General features: G+C 42.0%; 1 protein-coding gene across 2 annotated transcripts; it reads left to right on the top strand.

The window, feature by feature from the left end:
* Window positions 1-403: 403 nt before the first annotated feature.
* UTP25 (UTP25 small subunit processor component) lies at window positions 404-23,291 on the top strand. 2 transcript variants are annotated; one of them, XM_044267476.1, is made up of 12 exons: window positions 404-636; window positions 1,376-1,415; window positions 2,779-3,028; window positions 4,785-4,955; window positions 7,264-7,352; window positions 9,274-9,684; window positions 11,447-11,666; window positions 13,331-13,533; window positions 14,916-15,098; window positions 15,212-15,324; window positions 16,127-16,372; window positions 22,711-23,291. In XM_044267476.1, the coding sequence occupies exons 1-12, from the start codon at window positions 413-415 to the stop codon at window positions 22,952-22,954; spliced, it is 2,394 nt and encodes a 797-aa protein (XP_044123411.1). In that variant the 5' UTR covers window positions 404-412; the 3' UTR covers window positions 22,955-23,291. The 2 variants fall into 2 exon arrangements, with proteins under 2 accessions (XP_044123411.1, XP_044123412.1); XM_044267477.1 differs by lacking the exon at window positions 22,711-23,291 and having other exon boundaries at window positions 16,242-16,341.
* The last annotated feature ends 1,827 nt before the right edge of the window (window positions 23,292-25,118 follow it).

The raw sequence follows: 25,118 nt of genomic DNA, 5'->3' as shown, positions 1-25,118 counted from the left end.
TTTCTCTTTTCTTTCTTTCCTTCTTTTTTTAGTGTGCAATGCTTTCTAAGCATCAGCTTCCTCTTCTGCAATACTGGGCTTATGAACAGGGCCTCTTTGTGTGGGACAATGACGTGAGATGTGTCAGCACGCTTAAATATTGGTTGGTATTTTTATTATATCACAACATAAAGTGGGGTCATTCAACCAACTCCACGACGACACGCTTACGCGGGAGGATTCCCAACACCCAAACGGAAGCACAAAGTACGCGCACCCCTGAAGCCCCAAGCGTGCCCGCCGACGGCCCGCACCTCGGAGAACCCACAAACACGCGCGCACGCGCTTCCAAAGAGCCTCACTAGAGAGCAGAATCGAGACCAGGAAGTTCTAAGGCCTGTCGCACAGGCACGACGTAAAACGGCTCTGCTTTATGGCAACCTGGTTCCGTCGCGAAGCGCTGTGGGCGACCCGCGTGAGTGAGTTGATTAGACAACTTCGTGGTGGGATACGTGTCTCTTGGAGGTGGGAGATTTTGACGTGTTTTGCTATGGGCAAACGCGGGAGCCGGAGCCAGAGCGAGCTGCTCACCACCCTGACCAAGAAGCAGAAGAAGCATCTTCGGGATTTTGGCGAGGAGCATCCATTCTATGACAAGTATGGAGGGGCACTGCCGGGGCCAGCGGTGCCCGTGGCTTTTCCCGGGTTGGGGCCGCCGGTCTCCCTGGGGATCGGGCCGGGGCTGCTCACCACTCTTCCCGCCCTTCTCCAGCTCGCTGGGCTTGGGAGGATGCCGGTGGCATCCCGCCCGAGATGGGGTTCTTGGTGGGTCCTCTTGCTTTTGTTGAGCCCTTAGCTTCAAGTTAGACTGAACACTCCCCTGCGTGGGTGAGATGCTGGTTTTTGTACCGCCAGTTTTCTAAGATTGTTTTTGGGTTTTTGTGTGTTTTTAAAGAATTGTCTCGGCCCTCGGATATCTCTGTTTTATCCAGTTACAATGAGGAAACCTGTGTATCCGTAATTGTGGGGTCCTCACTAAGTTATGGTCTTAGTGCTCGCCCGCCACTCCCCTTTGGGCCGCTTCATCAGCAATTAGATGCATTATAATTAAGAAATGTGCTCGAAAATGTCTTTTATTTGCTAAAGTGATACTTCTTTCCGATGAGAGCCAGTTAACTCTGTCGTGTGACCTTGTTAAACTTTTCCTTTGTCAGTTATCCGTTTGTTATATTCTTAAAATCCCTGTCCAAGTGCATATGTGGCTTTTACATGACTATAGTTATAATGCATTTATAATGGAATGCCCTTCCTTTTTCATTTAAAGTTATCATTAGACTTTTTTTTTTTTTTAATTGCTACATGCTAGTAGAGTTTAACATTACTTCTTTCTTCTCAGGGTTTCTGGAAAGGAGGCAAAACCACAGTTTTATCAACTGGTAATACCTTATACCTTTTTAAATTAGAGTTGGTTGTCGGTTGTTAATTTTTTTAAGATTATATATAACACGGGGCGCCTGGGTGGCTCAGTGGGTTAAGCCGCTGCCTTCGGCACAGGTCATGATCTCAGGGTCTTGGGATCGAGGCCCGCATCGGGCTCTCTGCTCAGCAGGGAGCCTGCTTCCTCCTCTCTCTCTCTCTGCCTGCCTCTCTGCCTACTTGTGATCTTTCTCTGTCAAATAAATAAATAAAATCTTTAAAAAAAAAAGATTATATATAACAGTAATAAAGCCTGGCTACATTTCCAGTCCTTTCAATTTTAGATGTAAGCTATTAGTAATACCGCTTACTGTTGAATGCAGATGTCTGTTATAATGCCATTGTGATAACTAATATAGTAGCCAGAGTTTCAAACTCTCCTGAGAGATTAGCCTATTAGAACCTGTCAAGGAGGCTTACCAGAGGGCTCTTGGTAAATCCTAAAGGTGTATCTTGTTTACTTAACATAAAAGGAGCCACAAACAGTGCAGACTGAACAAAGGTCCTAACTCATTCCAACAAACTGGAAAAAAAAAAAAAAACCCTACATTCTTTTGTTGTATTGCAGTTTTCCTATTGCTCCTTTCAGCATGCAAAGTATCTGACACACAGATTAGATCTCCTTATAACCAAAAGCCCTGTTTTTAGTCCACTTTCTTCCCATGTAGAACATTAGCAGTTCAAAGAAGACAAAAATATTCTAGAATCATAGCTAGACTAGCTTTTTTTGTTTGGGGGGGTTGCTTTTTGTTTTTTTGAGAGCGAAAGACGCATGCATGCACAGGGTTGGAAGGGGGAGAGAGAATTTTAAGCAGGCTCCACACTGAGCACAGAGCCCAACCTGGGGCTGGATCCCACGACCCTGAGATCATGACCTGAGCCAAAATCAAAAGTCAGACACTTAACTGACTGAGCCAAGCATCTCCCTAGACTAGCTTTTTAAAATTACTTTCTTGCTGGGCATCATTGAATAGATAAGATTGTATATTTACAGAAAAGCTAATTTTTATTTATGAAAGTCCAAACCAGGTATATTTTTGGTCTCATGATAATCATAGGGTAAAAACAAGAATAATACATTTACGTTTTAAAATTTCCCATTTTCCAAGGCGCTTGGGTGGCTCAGTTGGTTAAGTGTCTGTCTTTGGCTCAGGTCAGGATCCCAGGGTTATGGAATCAAGCCCCATGTAGAGTTCCCTGCTCAGTGGAGAGTCTGCTTCTCCCTCTCTCTCTGCCCCTCCTCCCACTCATGCCCTCTCTTTCTCGCTCAAATAAATAAGTAAAATCTTTAAAAAGAAATCAATTTTCCAATTTTCCTTTTAGTCAGAGAGTTCAGATACTTCAGGTTCTGAAAGTGAAGCAGAGAGTGAACCAGAACAAGTTTCTGGGTATCACAAACTCCTTGCCACATTAAAGAATGCTTTAGAAGAAGAGGAGGAGGAGAATGAAGAAGAAGAGGAAGATGAAGAAGAAGACAGTGCTATAGATGAGGCGGAAATGAACAGTGAAGATGGTGATAGTGATGTCAGTGTGGAGAAAGAAACAACAGGAGAGTCTACCAAAGCGCAGGAGAGTAAGTGTCTTTGGTGTGGGCTCATCATTGTCAGGATAGATTTTCCTGTGAGCACAGTGCCGTATACTTTGTGAGTTGGAGGAAAGCACATGGATCCAAAGCAGAGACTCTTAACCTTGTTGGTTCAGTGATATCGTTGAGAATCTGATGAAACCAGACCCTATGGCCAGACAAATACAAAAGTAATGTTTTTGCTTATGATTTCTAGGACTTCATCAATCGTAGGTAATTGATTCAGAGGAAAGGGAACATAATGCTGTTTCCGGGACAGTCTCAGTTAAAGAGATCACTGTCCTTTCCTTAGAGAAACCAAGTTTAATGGAAGACAGACAAAATATACAAAAATTTTCAACAGCAGATTTGTATGGAATAGTTAGTTGTATGGCATCAAAGAGATTCCACCTGGTTGCCAGAGTAAATGGGGGGAGGGGAGCTTCAGAGAAAAGCTGAGATTGAACGCTTAAAGGAATGTATCTCACTGGGACACTAGGGGACTTTTTTCTTTTAACTTTAAAACTAACTTTATAGAGGTATGATTTACATGCAATGAAGTGTACCTGTTTTAAGTATACAATTCAATGAGTTTGACACATACATCTATGTTGTTATCACCGAAATCAAGATTCAGAACATTTCCAGTACTGCCAGAAGGTGTCTTGTCCTTTTATAGTCAGTTTCCCCCCTCTGGCATGAGGCAACCACTGACCTGCTTTCTTTCACTAAAGATTAATTTTGCCTATTCTAGAAATTCATATAAATGGAAGCATAAAATATGCACCTTTTTGTGTCTGGCTTCTTTGGCTCCTCATGTTTTTTGTGACTGATTTGTGTTGTTCATGAATTAGTAATTCATGACTTTATATTCCTGGAGTCATATCTCATTGTCAATGTGTCTAAGTAATTATTTTTATCATAATATTTTAATGCCTGTTTTCCTTGTAGCTGCTTTTTTTCTCTATACTTTAAGGTGTCATACATCATTCTTAGTATTTTAATTCATCAGTATTACTGGGATAAAAGTTCATTGCCTCAGACTTAGGGTTTTTTTGTTTTGTTTTCTATTTCCTGTTTTAGATTTTTAGAAGTGAAAAGTTTTTTTCTTTTAATTATTAAAGTGATATATACTTACTAGAAAAATTTAATAGGGTAGTGTAGTTAACCTATATCTCCATCACCTTGGGATGAACACCTTGAACATTCTATAGAACCTTCCATTACTTACTTTTTATGGATACACGTGTGAATGCAAGGATGTTACATGTAAATATAAATATATATACATATATGGATGTGTGTGTGTACATAAGGATCTCATACACTTCTGTAACTTACTTTTTCTTTAATAGTAGATCTTTTCCATGTTAATAATCATGGATTCATATTAGCTTCCTAATTATGTGGAGTTTCATTGTAAATGACATGTGGTAATTTAGTACTCCATTGATAGAAAAGGATGAAATTAATTTTTCCATTTATTTCTTATCATAATCATTGCTGCTTTGAACATCCTTATATGTACCTCTTAGTGTACTTTGTCTAGTTATCATCGTAAAATAAGTTTCTAGAAAATTAAGCCTGGGTCAACCATCAGGCTTAATTTTGAAATTTAAGTCTTCTACCTGAATTTGCTTAAAAGTAAATAATAGCAGTGAACATCAGTGTTGATTTAGGCTAAGGAATTAAATTTTACTTGTCCACAGAAATATAATGATATTTGTGCATAAATAATTTTACATAGTGTTTCTCAAAATCACAGGTATGGATTTACCTGGTGACCCTGAAGGAAAAGGTGGGAATGGACCACTTGGCACATCACAAGAATCCCTTGAGGAGTTTACAGATGCAAAACATGAGTCACTTTTCAGCCTGGAAACCAATTTTCTTGAAGAGGAAAGTGGAGGCACATGCTCTCTGAAAGTGTCACAAGGTCAGAGCAATGTGTGTTTGCATTCACCAGGTGCTTAGTATGGGGACTTGTGCACTAATATGCATTAAATCTCCTATTACTGGAATGAGCAACAATAGAAACTGTTTAGAAGCTATATCTAGAGCTGGGAAGAAATAATTCTCAGAGCTGTTTTGTGGTTTTCTTTTCTTTTCTTTTCTTTTTTTTTTAAAGATTTTATTTATTTGTCAGAGAGAGATCACAAGTAGGCATAGAGGCAGGCAGAGAGAGAGAGAGGAGGAAGCAGGCTCCCTGCTGAGCAGCGGGACTCAATCCCAGGACCCTGAGATCATGACCTGAGCCGAAGGCAGTGGCTTAACCCACTGAGCCACCCAGGTGCCCCATGTTTTGTGGTGTTCAGTGGTTAGGCTGTGCTGGGAGTCAGGAGACTATTTAGTAGGACAAATAACCAAAGAATGATAGTAGGGAAGGCCATTTCCCCACACTTCATGTTTCCACATTTGGGGTCAGGAGAAGACTTATGATTTTCTCCCCAAGCAGGGAAGGAAGAGATAGGAGAAAAATATCTTACATTTTTCTTTCTACCTTCATTTGCTCTTTATTATTACAGTAGGAATTTTTCCAGATTTGTAAGACTCAGGACTGGCTAATTTTTCTTTCTTTTTTTTTTTTAAAAGATTTTATTTATTTATTTGACAGAGAGAAATCACATGTAGGCAGAGAGGCAGGCAGAGAGAGAGGGGGAAGCAGGCTCCCTGCTGAGGAGAGAGCCCGATGCGGGGCTCGATCCCAGGACCCTGAGATCATGATCTGAGCCGAAGGCAGAGGCTTAACCCACTGAGCCAGCCAGGCACCCCTGGACTGGCTAATTTCATTGGTCCTCATTACCAGGGAGCACCTTTGAAGCCTGAAAGCTCTATTCTGTCTCTCCAGTCTCTCTGAGCCTCTTGGTCATGCCTCTCTTCCATTTGCAGTGACTTGTACAAGGCCTGCCTCTGTATGGTAGGTGTAGGCAGGTCTCTGCTCTCTTAGGTCCACTTTCTCAGCCTGTGCCTGGAGGCTAAGTCAGGTTAGTCTTGTTTTGTATTCTTACTACTATTTTTGACCCCATTGTCCATCTTTACCCTAGTTGTACCGTTAAAGAAGCTGAAATTTTATTCCTTATTTGATTCGTTTGGTTCTGTTGGCTGTTGTGCTGGACAGAGAGAAGTAGCAGATAGAATTTGGGCATCAACGCCATTCCAAACCATTAAAACTTAAATAACCTTCAAGGAGGGTTGCCTGGGTGGCTCAGTTGGTTAAGCGTCTGATTGTTGATTTCTGCTCAGGTCATGATCTCAGATTTTGTGAGCCTGTGTCGGGCTCTGCTGGAGCCTGCTTCAGAGTCTCTCCCTCTTCCTCTGCCCTTCCCCACCCCCACACTCTCTCTCTCCCTCCCTCCCTCTCTAAAAAAAAAAAAAAAAAGAAATAAAAAATCAGAACCATGGAGGAAACAGTACTTGATTATCCTAAAATTCTTCTGGTGGTTTTGCCTATATAGATATATCAGCACCTAGAATTCTTATATTCTGTTGTACAAAGTGCACTGCATTTGAAGTTTTACCATTCGGATCCTTGTGTAGGTCATTTAGCTTTTATCTCCTTAATGATGGGACTGGAAGGAGGGTTGGGTGGCCAGCTCAAAGGACTGAAGATAACCCTGAGTGTAGGTGCTACCATTTGGATCATTGTTCACCCGAGTTGAGTATTGAGCATTTCTTTGTGTCCTGCAGTGCATTCAGGCATGGAACATGCTCTCAGGGATCTTAGTTGCAGTGGGTGGGTGGAGGCAGGGTCGAGAACTGTCTGGAGGGATCCGGGGATAGCCTTTTAATGGAATCAGCACTGTGCCTGGCAGAGTGGGCTCCAGGGAAATATTTATTATAGGTCAGGAGATAACATTAAACTGATAGTATTTGGACATATAAGAATGAGGTGAAAGGAAGGATAGAATTTTTAAATGAAGGAAGGAAATCCACAGAGGCAGAAGAATTTGAGGGCCATATAATTGAAAAATTACATTTGAGAGGTTGATTGGAAGTATACATCCTAGAGTGCCCCAAATTTCAAACAGAGAAGTTTCTTCAAGGGTTTTGAGCTGAGAAGTAATGTGATTAGAGAAATGCTTTAGGAAAAAGAACCTGTTAGAAACTTTTGAGCTCAGGGAGAGGATGGGGAAAGTAGATGAGAGGAAGGATGAGTTAACATTGTGAAAAAGACTGTTTCATTTAGAGGGAAGAAAAAGTGTTCTGATATTCTGATGTTCTGATATTCTTGATTTCTGAATTAGATCCATTTCTACAACATGTGAACAAAGAACTGAAGGAAGAAGAAATTCAAGCTGTTGCCACAAATCCCAAAACTACTCACCAGCTGAAAGTAAGTATTGCTTGATCATCCCCATCACAAACAAAGTGAAGCTCCACATAAAGCAATGGTGTTGGGTTTCAGCAGTCTCCGTGAATGTATGATAGCCACCAGTGGTAGGTGAGTTGATAGGGGAGCACAGCGTAGAAAGGCCGGAAGAGCCTAGAGGGGCACAGGTGTAGCCAGGAAAGGCCGTGGGAAGCTGGAGTGTGGAAGCCAGGGAAGAATGGCTTGGAGACAGGTACACCAGGGTTTAGACCAGCATCTGAGAGGTGCTGTTTACATGACCCAAGGCAAGTTAATCAAGCTTTTTAAATCTTGTTCTCATTTGTTCTAAGGGGGCAGTAATGCTTACCTCAAAATGAAGTGATTTAGTGTACTGACTGATACATAGAAAGTATTGAGTAAAACAGTAGCTATCGCTGCTTTAGTTTGTCTGAAGTATCTGAGATAGGTTCACAACTAAGTTACTCAGATGTGGTGCCGTTTTTGCTTTTTGGTGTTTTTTTGTTTTTTACCAGCAGGTCCTATTTTTAAGAGTTGGTCATCCTTTTTTAATTGAAAATTTTATTAAAATAAAAATTATAGTTGAATTTTTAAGTAATTACACAAAGACGTCCCTTATGCCCTTTGCCTAGTTTCCCCCCAATGGTAGCATCTTGGTGAAACTATGCTGCAGTATCAGGGCCAAGAAATTGACATTGACTCACCCTTCTGTCTTACTCAGCTTTCCTCAGTTTTGCTCCTCCTCTTGTGTGTGTGTGTTTAGTTCTATAACTGTTTTATCAGGTGGATGTTCCCCTTATCCACCACCAAAGTCATAATTCCCTGGAGATCCACCCCCAGTTCTTGGGGGCACATCAGTAATTCATTTCTTTCTTTCTTTTTTTTTTTTTTTTAAAGATTTTATTTATTTATTTGACAGACAGAGATCACGGGTAGGCAGAAAGAGAGGAGGAAGCAGGCTCCGCACCGAGCAGAGAGCCTGATGTGGGGCTCAATCCCAGGACTCTGGGATCATGACCTGAGCCGAAGGCAGAGGCTTTAACCCACTGAGCCACTCAGGCACCCCAGTAATTCATTTCTTTTTATTGCTGAGTTCATCCTTTTTTTCCCTCCTGAGATAAGCAATTTTGTTAGAACACAAAAATTCCCAAACTGGTATTTCACAAAAACATACTTTATGATTTTAATAACTGTATCTCAAAAAATGTATTCCATGCCCAAGTAAATTTGGAAAACTTGAGAAATGCAGTAAAATAGAGCTCTTATCATAGGACTCATCAAAACCTTTTGTATCTAATATATATTGTGATGCTCCCTGAGGGGGATTAGCTTTTGTGATGTTTACTAAAGTTATTGACTGTGGAGCCCTTTTTTTTTCCTAGAATGAATTTTGATATCCTAGAACACAATCCACAAAATAGTTTGGGACACACTGACATAGTGAAGAGCTCAGATTGGAAGTCAGAAACCTTGGGCCCTAGCTCTCAGCTCTCTTCTCTCCTGGGTCATCAAGACTGTCTGAATCCTATAATCTCTCTGAACCTCTGCTTTCCTAAACTGTAAGATGAGCATTATATTGTCTATCTTGCAGGGTTGTTGGTGAGGATTAAATTAGGTGATCTGGTAAATCACAGCTTGGTAAATTAGAAATTACTGTGTGAATGCAATGTATTATAATGCATTTCTTTTTTTTTCTTTTAAAGATTTTATTTATTTATTTGACAGATTAGATCACAAGTAGGCAGAGAGGCAGGCAGAGAGAGAGAGGGAAGCAGGCTCCCCGCCGAGCAGAGAGCCCGAAGCGGGCCTTGATCCCAGGACCCTAAGATCATGACCTGAGCCAAAGGCAGAGGCTTAACCCACTGAGCCACCCAGGCGCCCCTTATAATGCATTTCTAACTTAGGTCTTGATCTGTCTCTTTCCTAGTGGCCAGTATTGGGCCAGCTTGTCTTCTCCTCCAAGTTTCAGAAGTTGGAAACTTTTAAACCTTCAAAGGATATAGATTTAAAGTCACTTCATCTCCAGAAGCCTCTGGAATCCACCTGGACCAAGACCAACAGCCAGTTCCTCTCTGGTCCCCCCAAATCAAGTGGCCCCTTCACACCCCTCCAGAAAGAGCTCTTCTTAATTATGAATTCTTACCGGGACCTGTTCTACCCAGAAAGGACCGCCCTGAAGAATGGGGAGGAGATCCGCCACGTGTACTGCCTACATGTAATAAATCATGTCCTCAAAGCCAATGCCCAGGTGCTTGGTAACAATAGCAGACGCCGCAGCCAGAAACTTGGGGTGGGTGACGATGATGACTTCAGAGACCAAGGGCTAACAAGGCCCAAGGTGAGTGGCAGCAGGAGAGCTTTGTCCTCCAGAAGGAGGCTGCAAGTCACTGCCATATAGGTGCCTGCCACTTGGCAGGTACTCAGGTATTTTAATGATATGAATACTGGAATAATGAATGAGTCTTAAGAGTGAGCAGGTTAGATGGGCCAGGTAGTGCCAGAGCAGTGCAGCAGACAGCTCAGTGGACTGTTTCTAACCGTGGAATTGGAAGCTTGTGAATCAGAGGTACCTCTGTGATAACGCTGTTTAAAGATAACCCTGAACATAAATGACAACTCCGTTGTAAATCTCTTCTTGTTGGTTGTCAGAAATGGATGGAACCTTAGCAAGCCTTTTATCCAGTCCCTAAATATTACAGCTATGGACAGAGACCCAGATTCGTAGAGGACCTTGCTAAAGAGCCCCAGGGAAGGAATAGAGCCAGAGGTGGGAATAGAGCCAAGGGTTCTCTTTACTGAGCCACACACATAAGTAAACCTGGGGAAACAGAAATTCCCATTTTCCCATTTTTCCATTATACAGTTAACTATTGATTAAAGTGATGATTATATTTATTTGGGCTCATAGCTTAAATTCCAATGGGTTTGGAGCTTTGGTAGAAAATGTCTTTTAATTGTGCCCGCATTATTCATGTTAATGTGGCTGCATTTTGTGTCATCCTTTCCCCATTCCCCCTTAGCCTGTATCCCTCCGTATTGAAGAAGTCTCATAGGATTCTAGGGTTTAGTACTGTTGTGGCTCTTAGACATTTCTTGGTCCAGACTCCTATGTGATAGCTGGGGAACACGAAGCCTAGACACTTTCTGTTGGAGCTGGGACAGTAACTTGGTCCTCTTCAGTCTTGGGCCCTCAGTGATGCACTATACCAGGCTGACTTACTGCACGTCTCCAGCTGTGCTGGTTTGCTTTCTGGGAAACTATCTCAGAGTCTTGAACATAAGGATTGTAAGTTATCTGTTTCCTTTTAGAGTTGTAGAAAGGAATAAGTCAGATTACCCTTGAAGCACATTTAGAATTTGATGAATTGTGGAATCTGACAGAGGTTTTTTGCATTGTTGATATTTATAGAAGGGTAGTTAGAAATTTATCATTGTTAAGCATATTCTATTTTCATTTTTACCAGTTGTAACTTCAAGCATATTTGGAAATGTTTGGAAAACTGAGTCCTACATTTCCCATTGAGATATGATCTTATTTCAGAAATGCTTTCTCATCATTTCTGAAAAATGTGCTAGGGAGCATACTGGAAAAGTAGTGATCCATTAATCCTTTCTTTTCCTTACCAGCTTAATCCTGTCTTTTCCTTACCAGCTTTATTTGTTCTCAACTTACTGTAGCTAATTCATTTACTTTTTGTTTTATTTTTTAAAAATTTTTCCCTAATTTATTTATTTATTTAACATATTTTTATCCCTTGGGGCTTATGCATAAAAATACTGTACTAAATTCTGTGGGAGACAGAAATGAGTAACATTTCATGCCACTTTTATGTTTATATTGGATTTTTGATAGTGGACACCTGTCAAATATCCTGAAAGGTATTTCCACATTCTGTTTGAGAGTTGCCTCCTGTGGGGTCATGAGAGGTGCTGACTTCTAGTACTGAGCCAGGTCCTGGCTAAGGGAGTGACCGAGATGTGAGCCCTTTTGGGGCCTGCTGCTCTATGGAGAGTTATTTGGCTCCATGTCCCCAGCAGGCTGACCTGCAGCTGTCAGTCCTTCCCCTGGGCTCATCGAGGCTGCCCTGGCTTCTTCCCAGGTGCTAATAGTGGTGCCCTTCCGGGAAGCTGCTCTGCGAGTGGTACAGCTCTTCATCAGCCTCCTCGAGGGTGACAGCAAGAAGAAAGTAATTGTGAGCAACAAAAAGAGGTTTAAGGGAGAGTATGGCTCAGATCCTGAGGAGAGACCACCCAACCTCAAGAGGCCCGAGGATTACGAAGCTGTGTTTGTCGGCAACATCGATGATCACTTTCGGATCGGTAATTCCTTCCGTCAGAACTCAAACTCTGAAGGATCTATAATGTGAGGTTCACATGGCCGCAAGCTAGAAACCTGGAATTAGGCATTCTCTCAGTGGGGTGAGATATCTTCCTAACAGGACCGGGGTGTATTTGGGACATGGTGCCTGCCAGGGGAGAGAGTCTTGCTTGGCTGATGGGGTGGACACTTGGCTCAGGGTGGATCACCTCTGAAGCTGTATGTAAAGACACATGCGCATTGACGGCAAAAGTGTCCTTGCATACCCGTAGCTAGTAGCTGCTGCTACAGGGGGAGTTGGAAGTGACAGGGGCTGAGTGGGTCACTGGGGAGGTTGAGTAGACAGTATCTGTATTTAATGGTGGACCTCCCTCCTACCGGCCATGTAGCGTGCCTGCCCCTGAGTTGTCTCCACTCACAAGTGCCACCCAACTTGTCACATCTTTGCTTGTCTCTTATTCAACTCCTATATACTTGGTTGGTTGTATATTGATAAAGTTTTGGGAAAATGTCTTTTAGTCACAGGCTCATTTGAAAAACATTTATTAAGCATCTGATGTGTGCCAGGTACTGCTAAGAAGCTGAGGATACAGAAATAAAAGTTATGCTTCCTGCTGTTAAGGAAATCCAGCCTAATGGGAAAACAGTACAGAATGATAAGGGCCGATTAGAGGACGCAGTGATGTTCTGGGAGTGTTTAAAGCAATTTCTGTCCTCAAAACAGGGACAGGATAGTTAGGGAAGGTGTCCTGGTGGCAGCGCCATTTATGGAAGGTTGAGACCTGATTAGGGTTTAGTCTGTTACAAAGAGGGGTGGTCAGAATGGAGGAAAAGGGTTCAGACAGGAAACCGCACATGCAGAGGCATCGGGTTGAATAAGCTGAGCATGACCTAAGATCTACATACGCTTCAGCGTGGCTGGGGTGTCAGGTGCAAAGGGATGAGAGTAGATGTTTAGTTTTAAACATGCAGGTGTCCTGCAAGCTGCTGATAGGTCAATTTTGGGCTTAGGAAACAGATATGGGCTAGAAATACAGATCTTTGTGGAGGTGGTGTTAAGCTGTGGTTAGTGAATAAATTTATCCATTTATTACCATAAACTTATATAGGATGTGAGTAGAACTTAGAGCTTAGCTGAATCAGGGACTTGTGGAAGAGCAAGCTGAATCAGGGACTTGTGGAAGAGCAGTTTAGATCCTGAAAGATAGCTTATAGTCTGGGTCAGGATTAGAAACAGAAGTGAGTGTTAAAGAAATGGAAACCCCCAGTGAGGAAAAGAATAATTCAAGGAGGATGTGCTCAATCTATTTCTTTATGCATTTGTGAGTATCCTTAAATTGGTGACCGTGGCAGGAGTCCTTTCAGTGGAGTCCTGAGAATCAAGCCAGATTGTGATGCACTGAGGAATGAGTAGGAAATTTCTAAATGGTGGGTGACCATTCTCTGGAAAAGTTTGAGCCAAAAGGAAGAGAATGAGAGCTAGACAGGACCACAGAGGCAAAGGGAGATGATTATTTTAGGAAGGAAATCAGCTGGAGCATGGTCATTTACTAAGGGGAAAGAGGTGAAGGGACAACAGTGAGTGAAAGGTGCTGAACTTCTAGTACTGAAGCTAATGGCTCGGCAGGAACTAATCAGCGGGTGTGTACTTGGCTGTTTCCTGTAGGAGTGGCAATACTTCAGAGAAGCATCCGACTCTATGCCCCCTTTTACTCCTCTGACATCCTCATTGCCTCCCCGCTGGGCTTGAGGACCATCATTGGTGCCGAAGGAGAGAAGAAGAGAGATTTTGACTTTCTGTCTTCAATTGAGCTGCTCATCATTGATCAAGCTGACATTTACCTGATGCAGAACTGGGAGCATGTCCTGGTAATGATGGTCATTCACATTTAGAGAGAGAAGCAGCTCAGTAATTTAAGTCTTTAAGGGTTATTTAATGCCAAATGAATACTCAGTTTGGAAATGAGAATATTTTACATTTTCCAACTTGAAAACACCCTTATGCCCTCTTCTACCCACAGGTTGACAATAATTACGTAGAGGAGCAAAAATTTTTACCAATATTTCAGCTCTCCAGAAAAGGTTTCTTCCTCTTTAAGGTCATCTCTGCTAATAGACCACTTCAGTGTGGCTGGTTGGTAGATTGGTTGCTCCTGACCAGGAATGTCTTTACCTAATATAATTCCTCCTACAGTTTATCCTCATTTTCTTCTCTTTGGCCTTCAGTGGAAACATTGCTCAGGATTTCTTAATGTGTGATCTTATCTTACAGAGAAATGTAGTATGTCCTTATCCTCTTTAGTGTAGCTTGTGGCTATAATTTTTTTCCTCCTTCCCCACATACTCTGCAGTGTTGTACATTTTAGGATTGAACAGCTGTGCTTTGGAACAATCCTTGTCATAGAACCATAGGTTTGGTTTTTTTTTTTTTTTTTTTTTTAAAGATTTTATTTATTTATTTGACAGAGAGAGATCACAAGTAGACAGAGAGGCAGGCAGAGAGAGAGAGGAGGAAGCAGGCTCCCTGCCGAGCAGAGAGCCCGATGTGGGACTCGATCCCAGGACCCTGAGATCATGATCTGAGCCGAAGGCAGCGGCTTAACCCACTGAGCCACCCAGGCGCCCCCATAGGTTTGGTTTTTTAAAGCATTTGAGAACTTACTTCTACAGTCCCGGAGCTTGTAGGGACCTAGGAAGGTTGGGGCAGATAAAGAGGATCTTTTAGTACTTGCTATTCTTTAACATATATTTTATATGTATATAATATATAATATAATATAATTAAGATAGAAAAAGCATGTTGATGGTTGAGTCATATTCTGTAATGTGAGGGAAAGGCATATGTACTGGCTCTGGGGATATCCTAATGTTTTGAGAACCAGGTCAGTGAAGAACACCAGCTCTGTTTTCCATGTCTTTTCCTTTCTTGTCCAACTCTGGGACTGAGGAACCCGTAGAGTGACTAGGATGGCATTTCAGAAGTTCTATCAAAGGAATATTCCTGTAGGTACCATTTTGATTGGTTTTGAAAGGTCTAAGAGGTAGCTAGTTTTAGGTTACCTTCCTGTCCAGGGGTGTTCACCTAAGCAGGCAATTCACACCCATCTGAGCCTTGATTTTTCTGGTGTAATTTGGAATTTGGCTGCATATACTCCATGGGGTTAGTACGATGACAGACTTGTAAAATGCTTAGTGTGCCCAACAGGTACATTGTCAGGAAAAATGAATGATAGTGTTATTTCTACTCAAAGCATTTGATGAACCACATGAACTTACTGCCCTTGGATTCGCATGGGGTGGACTTCTCTCGAGTGAGGATGTGGAGCCTCAATAATTGGTCTAAGTACTATCGCCAGACACTGCTTTTTGGGGCCCTGCAGGATGCCCAAGTCAACTCTGTGTTCAACAAGTACTGCGTCAATCTGCAAGGCCAGGTGGGTTTTCTCCTCGTTTCTTTGGATCTTCATGAAGCATTGTGTACTTTTTGGGTCATGAGGCATAAGCGGAGGATGGCTCGCTTCCTAACATTCTCATTGACTCCTGGCAGGTGGCTGTGAGGAATGTCCCAATGACGGGCTCCATCAGTCATGTCCTGGTGCAGCTTCCACATGTCTTCCAGAGGTTGGAAGCTGAAAACCTAGCTTCAGTGATTGATGCCAGGTACCTATCCCTGCCTAGTCCCATTAGACACCTGGGGGTCACAGAGAGGGATTTAGCTGCAGCATATGAATTTAGAATTCGATTCCATGTTGACTTTACTGACTATCGTTTACCAAATGATATGAGATCATTGAACCCAGTCATACTGACAGAGGAGGAAACCAAAGCCTGGAGAGGTCCTAGTTCTCCTAGCTAGTTAGTGGCAGCATTAGTACTCTAAATCAGGGGTTCTTCCCACAAGATCATGGCATTTCTTAATTACATTACACTGTTTAATGCTGCTACATGTTCCACGTCAACAACTTAATTATAAGGCCTTCAGGGCAAGAACTAATGCCCAGGAGCAAACACTGAAACCTTTAAATATTCAACTCTAAGCTCTTCGCCTTTTGCCTCCCACAAATACCAAGGTTCCAATATTTCTAATAATCTCTATTTTGCCTGTCTCTTCATTGTGTTTCATTGGGAGACCCATGGTAGGAGAAAGAGGCTTTGCGTGTGGGAGGTGTTCAGTAATTGTGATTGATTGACCATGGGATGGATGGATGAATGAATGAGTAGTGTGCTTATCTATTTCTAGAATAGTTCTCTGGGATACACTGACATCACATCTATTTATTAACAGTGAATTGATTTAGCTCTTATTTTTTTATCCTTACATAATCTCTTTGTGATGACATCAGATTAGCCTCTTTGGGGAAAGTAGAAGGAGATTGTGACTTGCCCAGGGTAACCTAGTTAGTAGTGACATTGTGGGCTAATCTCCAAATCATTGACTTTGCCCTTTGCTTTTCCAAATCAGGTTTAACTTTTTTGTGAACAAGATTTTGCCTCAGTATCGTGATGCTGTAATGTCTCACACACTCATCTATGTCCCCTCCTACTTTGACTTTGTGCGGCTCCGGAATTACTTCAAGAAGGAGGAACTGAATTTCACCCATATCTGCGAGTACACTCAGAAGTCCGGTATCTCCAGGGCCAGACACTTCTTCCTTCAAGGAGAGAAGCAGTTCTTGCTCCTCACAGAGCGCTTCCATTTCTACAAAAGGTAAAGCAGTGCTGGGTTTGAAGCATCCTCTCAGGAGGGGAGAACCGTGCAAATCATGGCCTGCTTCTGAGTACATCGCAGGCTTGGCGGTGCCGTAAGGTCCTCTTTCACTCTACTTTCTGTGGAGAAGCCAGAGGGCTTTGGAACTGGATAGACTCTACTTGGCTGGTTGGGCTCTTCCCAACATGGATATTGTTGGAAAAGGTAGGGACCAATGAGTGACTATAGTGTAATCTGTGTGTAGGTGTGGAGTGTGTCCACACTACTTCATGTAGTTGTGGTTTTATACCTCAAGAAAGACATTATTGAGTTGAACACTTCAAGGTAGGCACAACTGGAGTGAGTCTAGGAAAGAGAGGGAACTGTCGTGAAAGCATAGACAGTATCAGGGGCCGTGTGGTTGGTGGACTCAGAGGCTGAGCACACGGTCCATGTTCGGAGAATTATGGTATGTCTTGAGGAGGTGCACACACCCTTCCTTACAAGGAGACCAGGACCGAGGGGCCCCATGTTTGGGGGAGGCAAAAGGCGAGGGGCTTAGGGTTGAATATTTAAAGATTTCAATATTTGCTTAGCTTCCCCATTATGTGATTTTCACAAAACAAATTAGATTTGCTTTTTAGAAACGCATTCCAATTAGAGCGTTAGTATTATCAAGCCTTCTGTTACTGTTTGCAGCCACTTGTGCCCCGAGAAGTCAGGTATTTTATTCTTTTGCCAAGTGTGTCTCTGCTGCCAAATGAAAAAGCCCTTTTTAAACCCTTAACCTGTAGAGAGATGGAAGTTGCATCCTATTATCTTTTCCTTCCTGATGTGCAGTAATGTTCAGTGAATTGACATTTTGCCTTTATTGTTTAACTCTTAGTCATATATACTACTGAGCCGCACATTTTTTTCAGAGAACCCCAGACACCAAAGCCAGAAATCTTTCAGGCTTTGGAGGATATTCGGTGATGCATGTTGGCACTGCTTTGCCTTTTAGTTTATGTTGATGTTAGGATGTGCTCCCTAAGACATGCTCTTGTTACCAAGATGGGGAGGGAGGAATGCAACAGCCTGCCACAGCAGAGGAGGCTGACATGACATGACCTCCTTGGCTGTTCTGCTGACTGGGTGATCCAAGAGTGGAGAGATGAGAAATGGCTGCACTTGTGTTTCCTGGGCTCCGCTGTTGGCCATCTACACAGGGCTGCTTGGCCAAAGAGTGTTAATGAATGCCTGCTTGCTGGCATCATTATTTGCTTTGTTCCAATAAGTTGTTGTTTTCATTCATGTTGGAAAGTGATATTTGGGGGAAGTTTGCACTCAGCAGGTTTTAAGAGCACTTCGTTTTCTGTCAGCTTGATACATGAAAGCAAGCCTTTTAAGTGAAGTGGATGGATTGGAAAACTTCCCAGTGTGATTGTTTATAGCAAGTATGAATTAGGCTGGGATGAAGACTTCTCTCAAAGAGCAGCTTTTCAAGGAGAGGGCATGATGTCTCAAGTAGGCAGGACAGTCCCCTGTCTTACATCACTGAATTTACCAAATTCTTTTGCCCCCAAATCACTAAAAGACAAACTTAGCATGTACCACCTACTTTCTATGCTGGGCCAGGTTAAGTGGTATATTCTGTATTTAAGATGAATAGAAATAATGTGCTTCAGTGTTCTGTGACTGCTAATTATCTCAGAGTTTCCAACTATAGATTTTTTTGCTTGAGAGGTCACCAGGGTGCTGATAGGTGCTTTTATCTGCAGTGCCTCTGTGGAGAGGTACATGTAAAGCTTAAATATCCAGCTCTGAAATTCATTATTTATATTCTCTGTGGAAGTAGGCAGTGTTAGAAATATCATTGCTGATTTGCAAGCTAGCAAAACATTTTCAGCATGAAGATTAGTCATGTTTTGTGGGATTGGAGGATGAAATCGGTAGAATTAAGATTGGACAGGCCTTTGGTCATGATGGTCTGCTTGAGGTTGGGATGCTTCTCAGCTCTTTCCCTGCGCATTGTCCCTGAATTGTCACAGCAGGAGGATTCTCAACCAGGGGTCAAGTCAGAAACTCTGGATGTGGGATTTATGGGTTCACTATTAGCAGGAGATATCTAGGCTGCTGGTGTGTTCCAAGTATCCCCAGCCCTCGTGGTAATCCCAGAATTTCAGGATCTGAAATTCTGAATTCAAAATTCAGATTCAGAATCCCAGATTTCAGAATCCCAGTTCTAAAAGTAGCAGACCATCTCTACAGACAAGGTGGAGGAGCTCGCCTTTCAAATCAGTTGTGGGCGCCTCATTTATCTTTCACAGTTGGCGTGAGGTAGACATCTGGCCTGTCCTATGTCCTTAGTCTGAGGACATCCAGCTGTTTGATCATATTTGTGTGTTTTGTTTTTAAAGATTTTATTTATTAATTTTTTGAGAGAGCGCGAGCGAGGGGAGGAGCAGAGGGAAAGGGAGAGAGGGACGAGCAGACTCTGTGCTGAGCATGGAGCCCCGTGGGGGGTGCTCAGTTCCAAGACCCCGGAGATCATGACCTGAGCTGAAAGCTAGAGTTGGACACTCAACCGACTGAGCACCCAGCCACCCCTCGGTCATATTTGTAGGGGTCACTGAAGACCCAAAGCTTAAACCAAGGGAGGAGGAAGGTAGGGGAAAAGGTGCTGAAGACTGGAGAATCAGCACTAACTGACCCTCTGAAAAAGTCCTCATCACGTTCACTATTAGCAGGAGATATCTAGTCTCTGCGATGGGAGCTTTAAGACAGAGAGATTTTCTTGGTTTTTAAGTATAACACTTACCAGAATTGGTTTTATTGTTTTGTTTTGTAAGTACTCTGATTCTAAGAGTGTTACGCAATTATTTTAGAGAACTTGGAAAATCTAGGTTAAAAAAAAGAAAATGGAATCTCACTGCTCTGATATTAATACCCATTTTAGTGTATTTCCTTTTTTTATGCAAAAAGTATGTGCACATGTACATATGCACACAGACAGACAGGCTTTTTTTTAAAAGATACTAAATTGGGATCACACTGTACTTACTGGAATTTTTTTCTTTTATATGTTTTAAGTGCTTATTGAAAATGGTTTTTTTTTTTTTAAAGATTTTTTTATTTGTTTGATAGAGAGAGATCACAAGTAGGCAGAGAGGGAGAGAGAGAGAGAGAGGAGGAAGCAGGCTCCCTGCCTAGCAGAGAGCCCGATGCGGGACTTGATCCCAGGACCCTGAGATTATGACCTGAGCTGAAGGCAGAGGCTTAACCCACTGAGCCACCCAGGCAGCCCCTGAAAACAGGTTTTTTTTTTTAATTTTTTAAAGATTTTTATTTATTTATCTGACAGACAGAGAACACAAGTAGGCAGAGAGACAGGCAGAGAGAGAGGAGGAAGCAGGCTCCCTGCTGAGGAGAGAGCCCGATGCGGGACTCGATCCCAGGACGCTGGGATCATGACCTGAGCTGAAAGCAGAGGCTTTAACCCACTGAGCCACCCAGGCGCCCTGAAAACAGTTTTAATATGTTAACACTTTGGCATATATATGTGTCTATCATGGGTCCATTTTAAAGTTGATAAATATAGCCATGTCGTATCCTCCCTTTCCCTAGCTTTTTATTTGGAAAGGCTTCATTTCAAAGGAAATTGTAAGACAATAGTGAACCTCTATAACTCCTTTCACTTGGACTTCACTAGCTGCTAGCATTTTGCCACATTTGCACGTACCCCTGTTCTTTCTTTCCTTCTTTCTGTCAGTTCACATCTTATTTTTCCTTCCTGTGAACGATGTGTAAGGAAATTGCAGGAGGCTTCATGACACTGAACCCCTAAATCTTTCAGTGTGTAGTTCCTAACTTTTATCTAACTGTAATACCATTACCATACCACCTGTTATCACTGTAGTAATATCATCTGATATGTATAGTCGTGTTCACATTTTCCTGGTAGTCTCTGCATTGACCATTATAGCTATTTCATCCCCTAATCCAGGATTCAGTTAAGAATCATATGTTACAGGGGGCGCCTGGGTGGCTCAGTGTGTTAAGCCGCTGCCTTCGGCTCAGGTCATGATCTCAGGGTCCTGGGACCGAGTCCCGCATCGGGCTCTCTGCTCGGCAGGGAGCCTGCTTTCCTCTCTCTCTCTGCCTGCCTCTCCATCTGCTTGTGATTTCTCTCTGTCAAATAAATAAATAAAATCTTAAAAAAAAAAAAAAGAATCATACGTTACATTTGGTTAAGGTTTGTTTAGTCTATTTTAGTAGTTCTCAGCTGGGGGCAGTGTTTCTGGAGACATTTTTGGTTGTTGAGACTGGAGGGTTATTCTGGTGGTCTAGTGGTTCTAGTGGGTTGAGGCAAGGATGCTTCTAGGCATCCTGGAGTGCACAGGATAGCCCTGCAACAGAGAATTACCTGGCTCGATATGTCAGTAGTGCCGAGGTTAAGAAACCTTGACCTAGAATAATTCTCTTGCCTTTTTCTTTCTTTGACTTTTTTTTTAAGAGTTCATTCCAGTTTCCTCTAGAATATTCCAGAATCTGGATTGTCTAATTGTTTTTTTTTTAATTACTATTTAGATCATTGGTTCCCAAACTTTGCTATACATTAGAATCCCCTTGGGGAGCTTTGAAAGATTCAGATACCCAGGTCATATCCCAGTGCCAATTAAATCCCTGTGTGTGGGGGTGGGGATGAAGCATGGATAATTCATCTACACAGACAGGTGATTCAAAGTACAGTGAAGTGGGAATCATGGACTTAGGTTAAATATCTTTGATAAAACTCTATATAGAGGATATTGTATATTTCCCACCATGTCTTGGCACATAATGTTTGTTTATATCGTATTTGGAGATGCTAAATGTAATCACTTGGTCAAGGTGGGTCTGCTAGATCTCTCCATTTTAAAGGTTCCTTTTCTATTAGTAAGTAATCTATGAGGTGTGTATTGCATCATTTTAAAGAAATTAACATACAGTGTATTATTAGCTCCAGGGGTACAGGTCTGTGAATCATCAGGCTTACACACTTCACAGCACTCACCATAGCACATTATTGCATCATTTTTTTTTTTTAAAGATTTTATTTGTTGATTTGACAGAGATCACAATTAGACAGAGAGGCAGGCAGAGAGAGAGAGAGGGAAGCAGGCTCCCTGCTGAGCAGAGAGCCCGACGCGGGACTCAATCCCAGGACCCTGAGATCATGACCTGAGCCGAAGGCAGCAGCTCAACCCCCTGAGCCACCCAGGCGCCCTATTGCATCATTTTTAATGGCTACATAGTATTATGTTGTATGGATATATAATTAGCTGAGTTTCCTTTTAATGGGTAAATAGGTTTTTTAAAAAATTGTTCTATTATGTGCACCAGTGCCAAGAATATCCATATGCATAGTTGATGGCATCGTTGCTTGTTATTTCATCAGGATAAATATGGGGAGGGAAACCTGTTAGCTCAAAATCTGTACACAATGAAAAATTTACTATACATTGCTGCTTATTTGCTCCCTACCATCTTAATAATGTTAAAGGTGAATCAGGTAGCAGTTTGCAGTTGGTTTGGAAGACGAGGATCATCACAGAGGTCAGGATGATCCTGAGATAAGAAGACAAGGAAAGCTTATTCTCTGTGAGTAAAATAAAATTCCCAAGGGAGTCTACATCACAGTGTAGGAGAGAGCTATAATAGGAAAAATCAGAACTTGTCAACTATAAAATCTTTTGTTATGGGGCCCCAGAGGGAATAATTGACCTCGACCCGAACCATACGGTGAGTCTTTAGGGTCTCCATCCCCTATCACCACTGTGCTGCACTGCAGCAGGGAAGGAAGTGCATAAGCTGTTGAAACTAATTGCTTTTCCGTAATGCCTAATGGGTCCTCAGGCAGGATTTTGTAAATGCATGAACTTGGGACATCTGCCATGGAGTTAACATGTCTACAGAGTGACAAGAAAAGACTGATGGGAACGCATTTACAGTTTATGCAGTTTATTTGACGTACTGGGTCTGACCTCCTCTCCATTATAGAACTTTATGTTTTGCTTATTATATTAAGGGTAATGTTAAGTTGTTAAGTGTTTGCTTTTTAAGCTTTCTGTGACAGATCTTCAGTCCTAGTCTACCTCAGATCATGATAAAATTTACTTTATCATGGTCTTAAGCCAAACATTAGTAATTCAAATGTATTATCACAAAATAAGTCCTTCCAACTCAAAATAACCTTTGGTCTGTTGCTTGTATTTGCCGTTGTCTTCCTCCTGGAGGATGGAGCCGCAACAGGGAGCTCTGCCCCTGTCAAACTCTTTTAAGTAGCTTTTCCGTATGTTTTCTCAAGTAGAGTACTCTTCTCTTTCCCCTTCTAATAGGTATACCATTAAAGGGATCAGGAACCTGATTTTCTATGAACTGCCAACGTATCCCCACTTCTACAGTGAAGTCTGTAACATGCTGAGAGCCACCAGCAGAGGAGAGGAAGCCACCTGGACTTGCACTGTCCTCTACTCCAAGTATGATGCCCAGAGGCTGGCTGCTGTGGTTGGTGTGGAGCGGGCCGCACAGATGCTGCAGTCCAAGAAGAACGTCCACCTGTTTATCACTGGAGAAAGATGAAAATTCGTTGGACAGGAAATGGTGTTGGTGGGGTAATAATGCTTACTTCTGTGCCACTTGGACCCAGTTCTGATCACTTACATGAGAGAAGGACTGCTATAAGGAAGGAGCACCAGGCAGCAGCATATTGGACGATTCTTTTTAGGTCATGTGTCCCTGAAAAGTTAAATGTAAACTAAATTTTGGTCACCTCTTACAGAGATCAGGAGGGAGCTGATAAACTCTGAGACGTTGATAGAGGAAAAACTTCTATCTGAAGCTCTTTGTAAGACATAAATTCTTTTATTGTTATTTTATTCTCTAATTTATTACACTTGGTAAATTCTTTCAGATTTGCCTATTTCTGTTTGATGCTTTCTTAAAGTAAGGCATACATGTCATTGCTTGGGAACTGGTTATGTGAAATTGCAATACTTCTTGCTGCTGAATATCATCTTAATTTTGGATCACACAGGTTTTGCAAAAACAATTATTTTTCTCTAGCCAAACTTTTTTTAAACCTTAAACATTTTATTTTAATTCAGCCTAGAAGAGTACATCCACTAATGTTTTTTAACTCATAACAATAAATGTTTTACTTAAAATATACACTTCGGGGCACCTGGGTGGCTCAGAGGGTTTAGCTCAGGTCATGGTCCCAGGGTCCTAGGATTGAGTCCCACATTGGACTCTTCGCTCAGCAAGGAGCCTGCTTCTCTCTCTCTCTCTCTCTGCCTGCCTCTCAGCCTACTTGTGATCTGTCTCTCTGTCAAATAAATAAAAATATTTTTTAAAAAACACACACTTAAAATCAGATTATTTAAAATAACAATCTCTATTTCAAGAATTTTTGAAACTCTTGGTGTTGAAATAGCCATCTTTAATATCACTGTATTCATTATTACTGTAGTCATTTTGTAGGTCATACCAAAACTAAAATGATGGGGAAGTTGCACTTTTAAAAACTTTTTTTTAAAGATTTTTTAAATATTTATTTGACAGAGAGAGAGATCGATCACAAGTAGGCAGAGAAGCAGGCAGAGAGAGGGAGGGAGGAAGCAGAATCTCTGCTGAGCAGAGAGCCTGATGCAGGGCTCCATCCCAGGACCCTGATATCATGACCTGAGCCGAAGGCAGAGGCTTAACCCACTGAGCCACCCAGGCGCCCCTTAAAAACATTTTTATCTTGAAATATTCTCTGAAAATTACAAGTACCGAACCTAAACCTTTGAGAGTAAGTTGCTAACTTGATGGGCCTTATCACTCATTAAAGTTACCCTTGAATTTATTGTGTATTGTCTGTAAACAAGGACCTGTTTCTGTGTAACCAAAAAACATCAGATCTGGACATTGTCATTAATACCTATTGCCATCTCATCCTCGCACCCCATTTGCCAAATGCCCCAATAATGTCCTCTATAGCAAAAGGAGACAGTTCAGAATTACATACTGCCTTTAATTGTCACATCTTTGTAGCATCCTTTAATCTGGAAGAGTACCCCAGCTTTTCCCTGGCTTTCTTGACCTTGACACTTTTGAAGACAACAGGCTGTTTATTTTGGATAATGTTTCCCTTTGATTAGGTTTAGTTTATGCCTTGTCGGCGGGAACACTGATGCACTGCTGTGTCCTCACTGCATCTCCTCAGGTGGCACACACCATTCCTCTTGCCCCGTCACGCATGATGCTAACTGATGACTGGGTTTTCTTTTGTTTTTGCTTTTTTTTTTTTTTTTTAAGATTTTATTTTCAAGTAATCTCTATATCCACTGGGGGTCTTGAACTCAACAACCCCAATGTCAAGAGGTGCATCCTCTACCGACCGAGCCAGCTGCTTGTTTAAGGCAGTGTTTGCCAGGCTTTTCCAGTATGGAGTTCCTCTTTTCCTCTTTATCAATTTATGTCAGTATGGACTTGTAGTTTCGCCTTCTGTTCCGTGGTTATAATCCATTACAGTTGGTGTGGACATGTATACACACACAGCATCTAAATTTTATTTCTGCATCCACATACTGAAAATCATGAATTTATATGATACCTCTGATTCCAGTCTGACACCACAAGATACCTTCTCGCTTTCTCCCTCTCTGTAGTTGTAACTCCTCAGAGCAAGACGTGTGGCTCCCATTATCCTCAGTGAAACAAGCCATAATTGGTACAGATTTTCTTCTACTTGAACTTACTT

Source organism: Neovison vison, chromosome 10 (assembly GCF_020171115.1).
Source record: "Neovison vison isolate M4711 chromosome 10, ASM_NN_V1, whole genome shotgun sequence".
NCBI lineage: Eukaryota > Metazoa > Chordata > Mammalia > Carnivora > Mustelidae > Neogale > Neogale vison.
The sequence above is the reverse complement of the archived record's forward strand: the minus strand, read 5'-3'. Positions and strand labels throughout refer to the sequence as shown.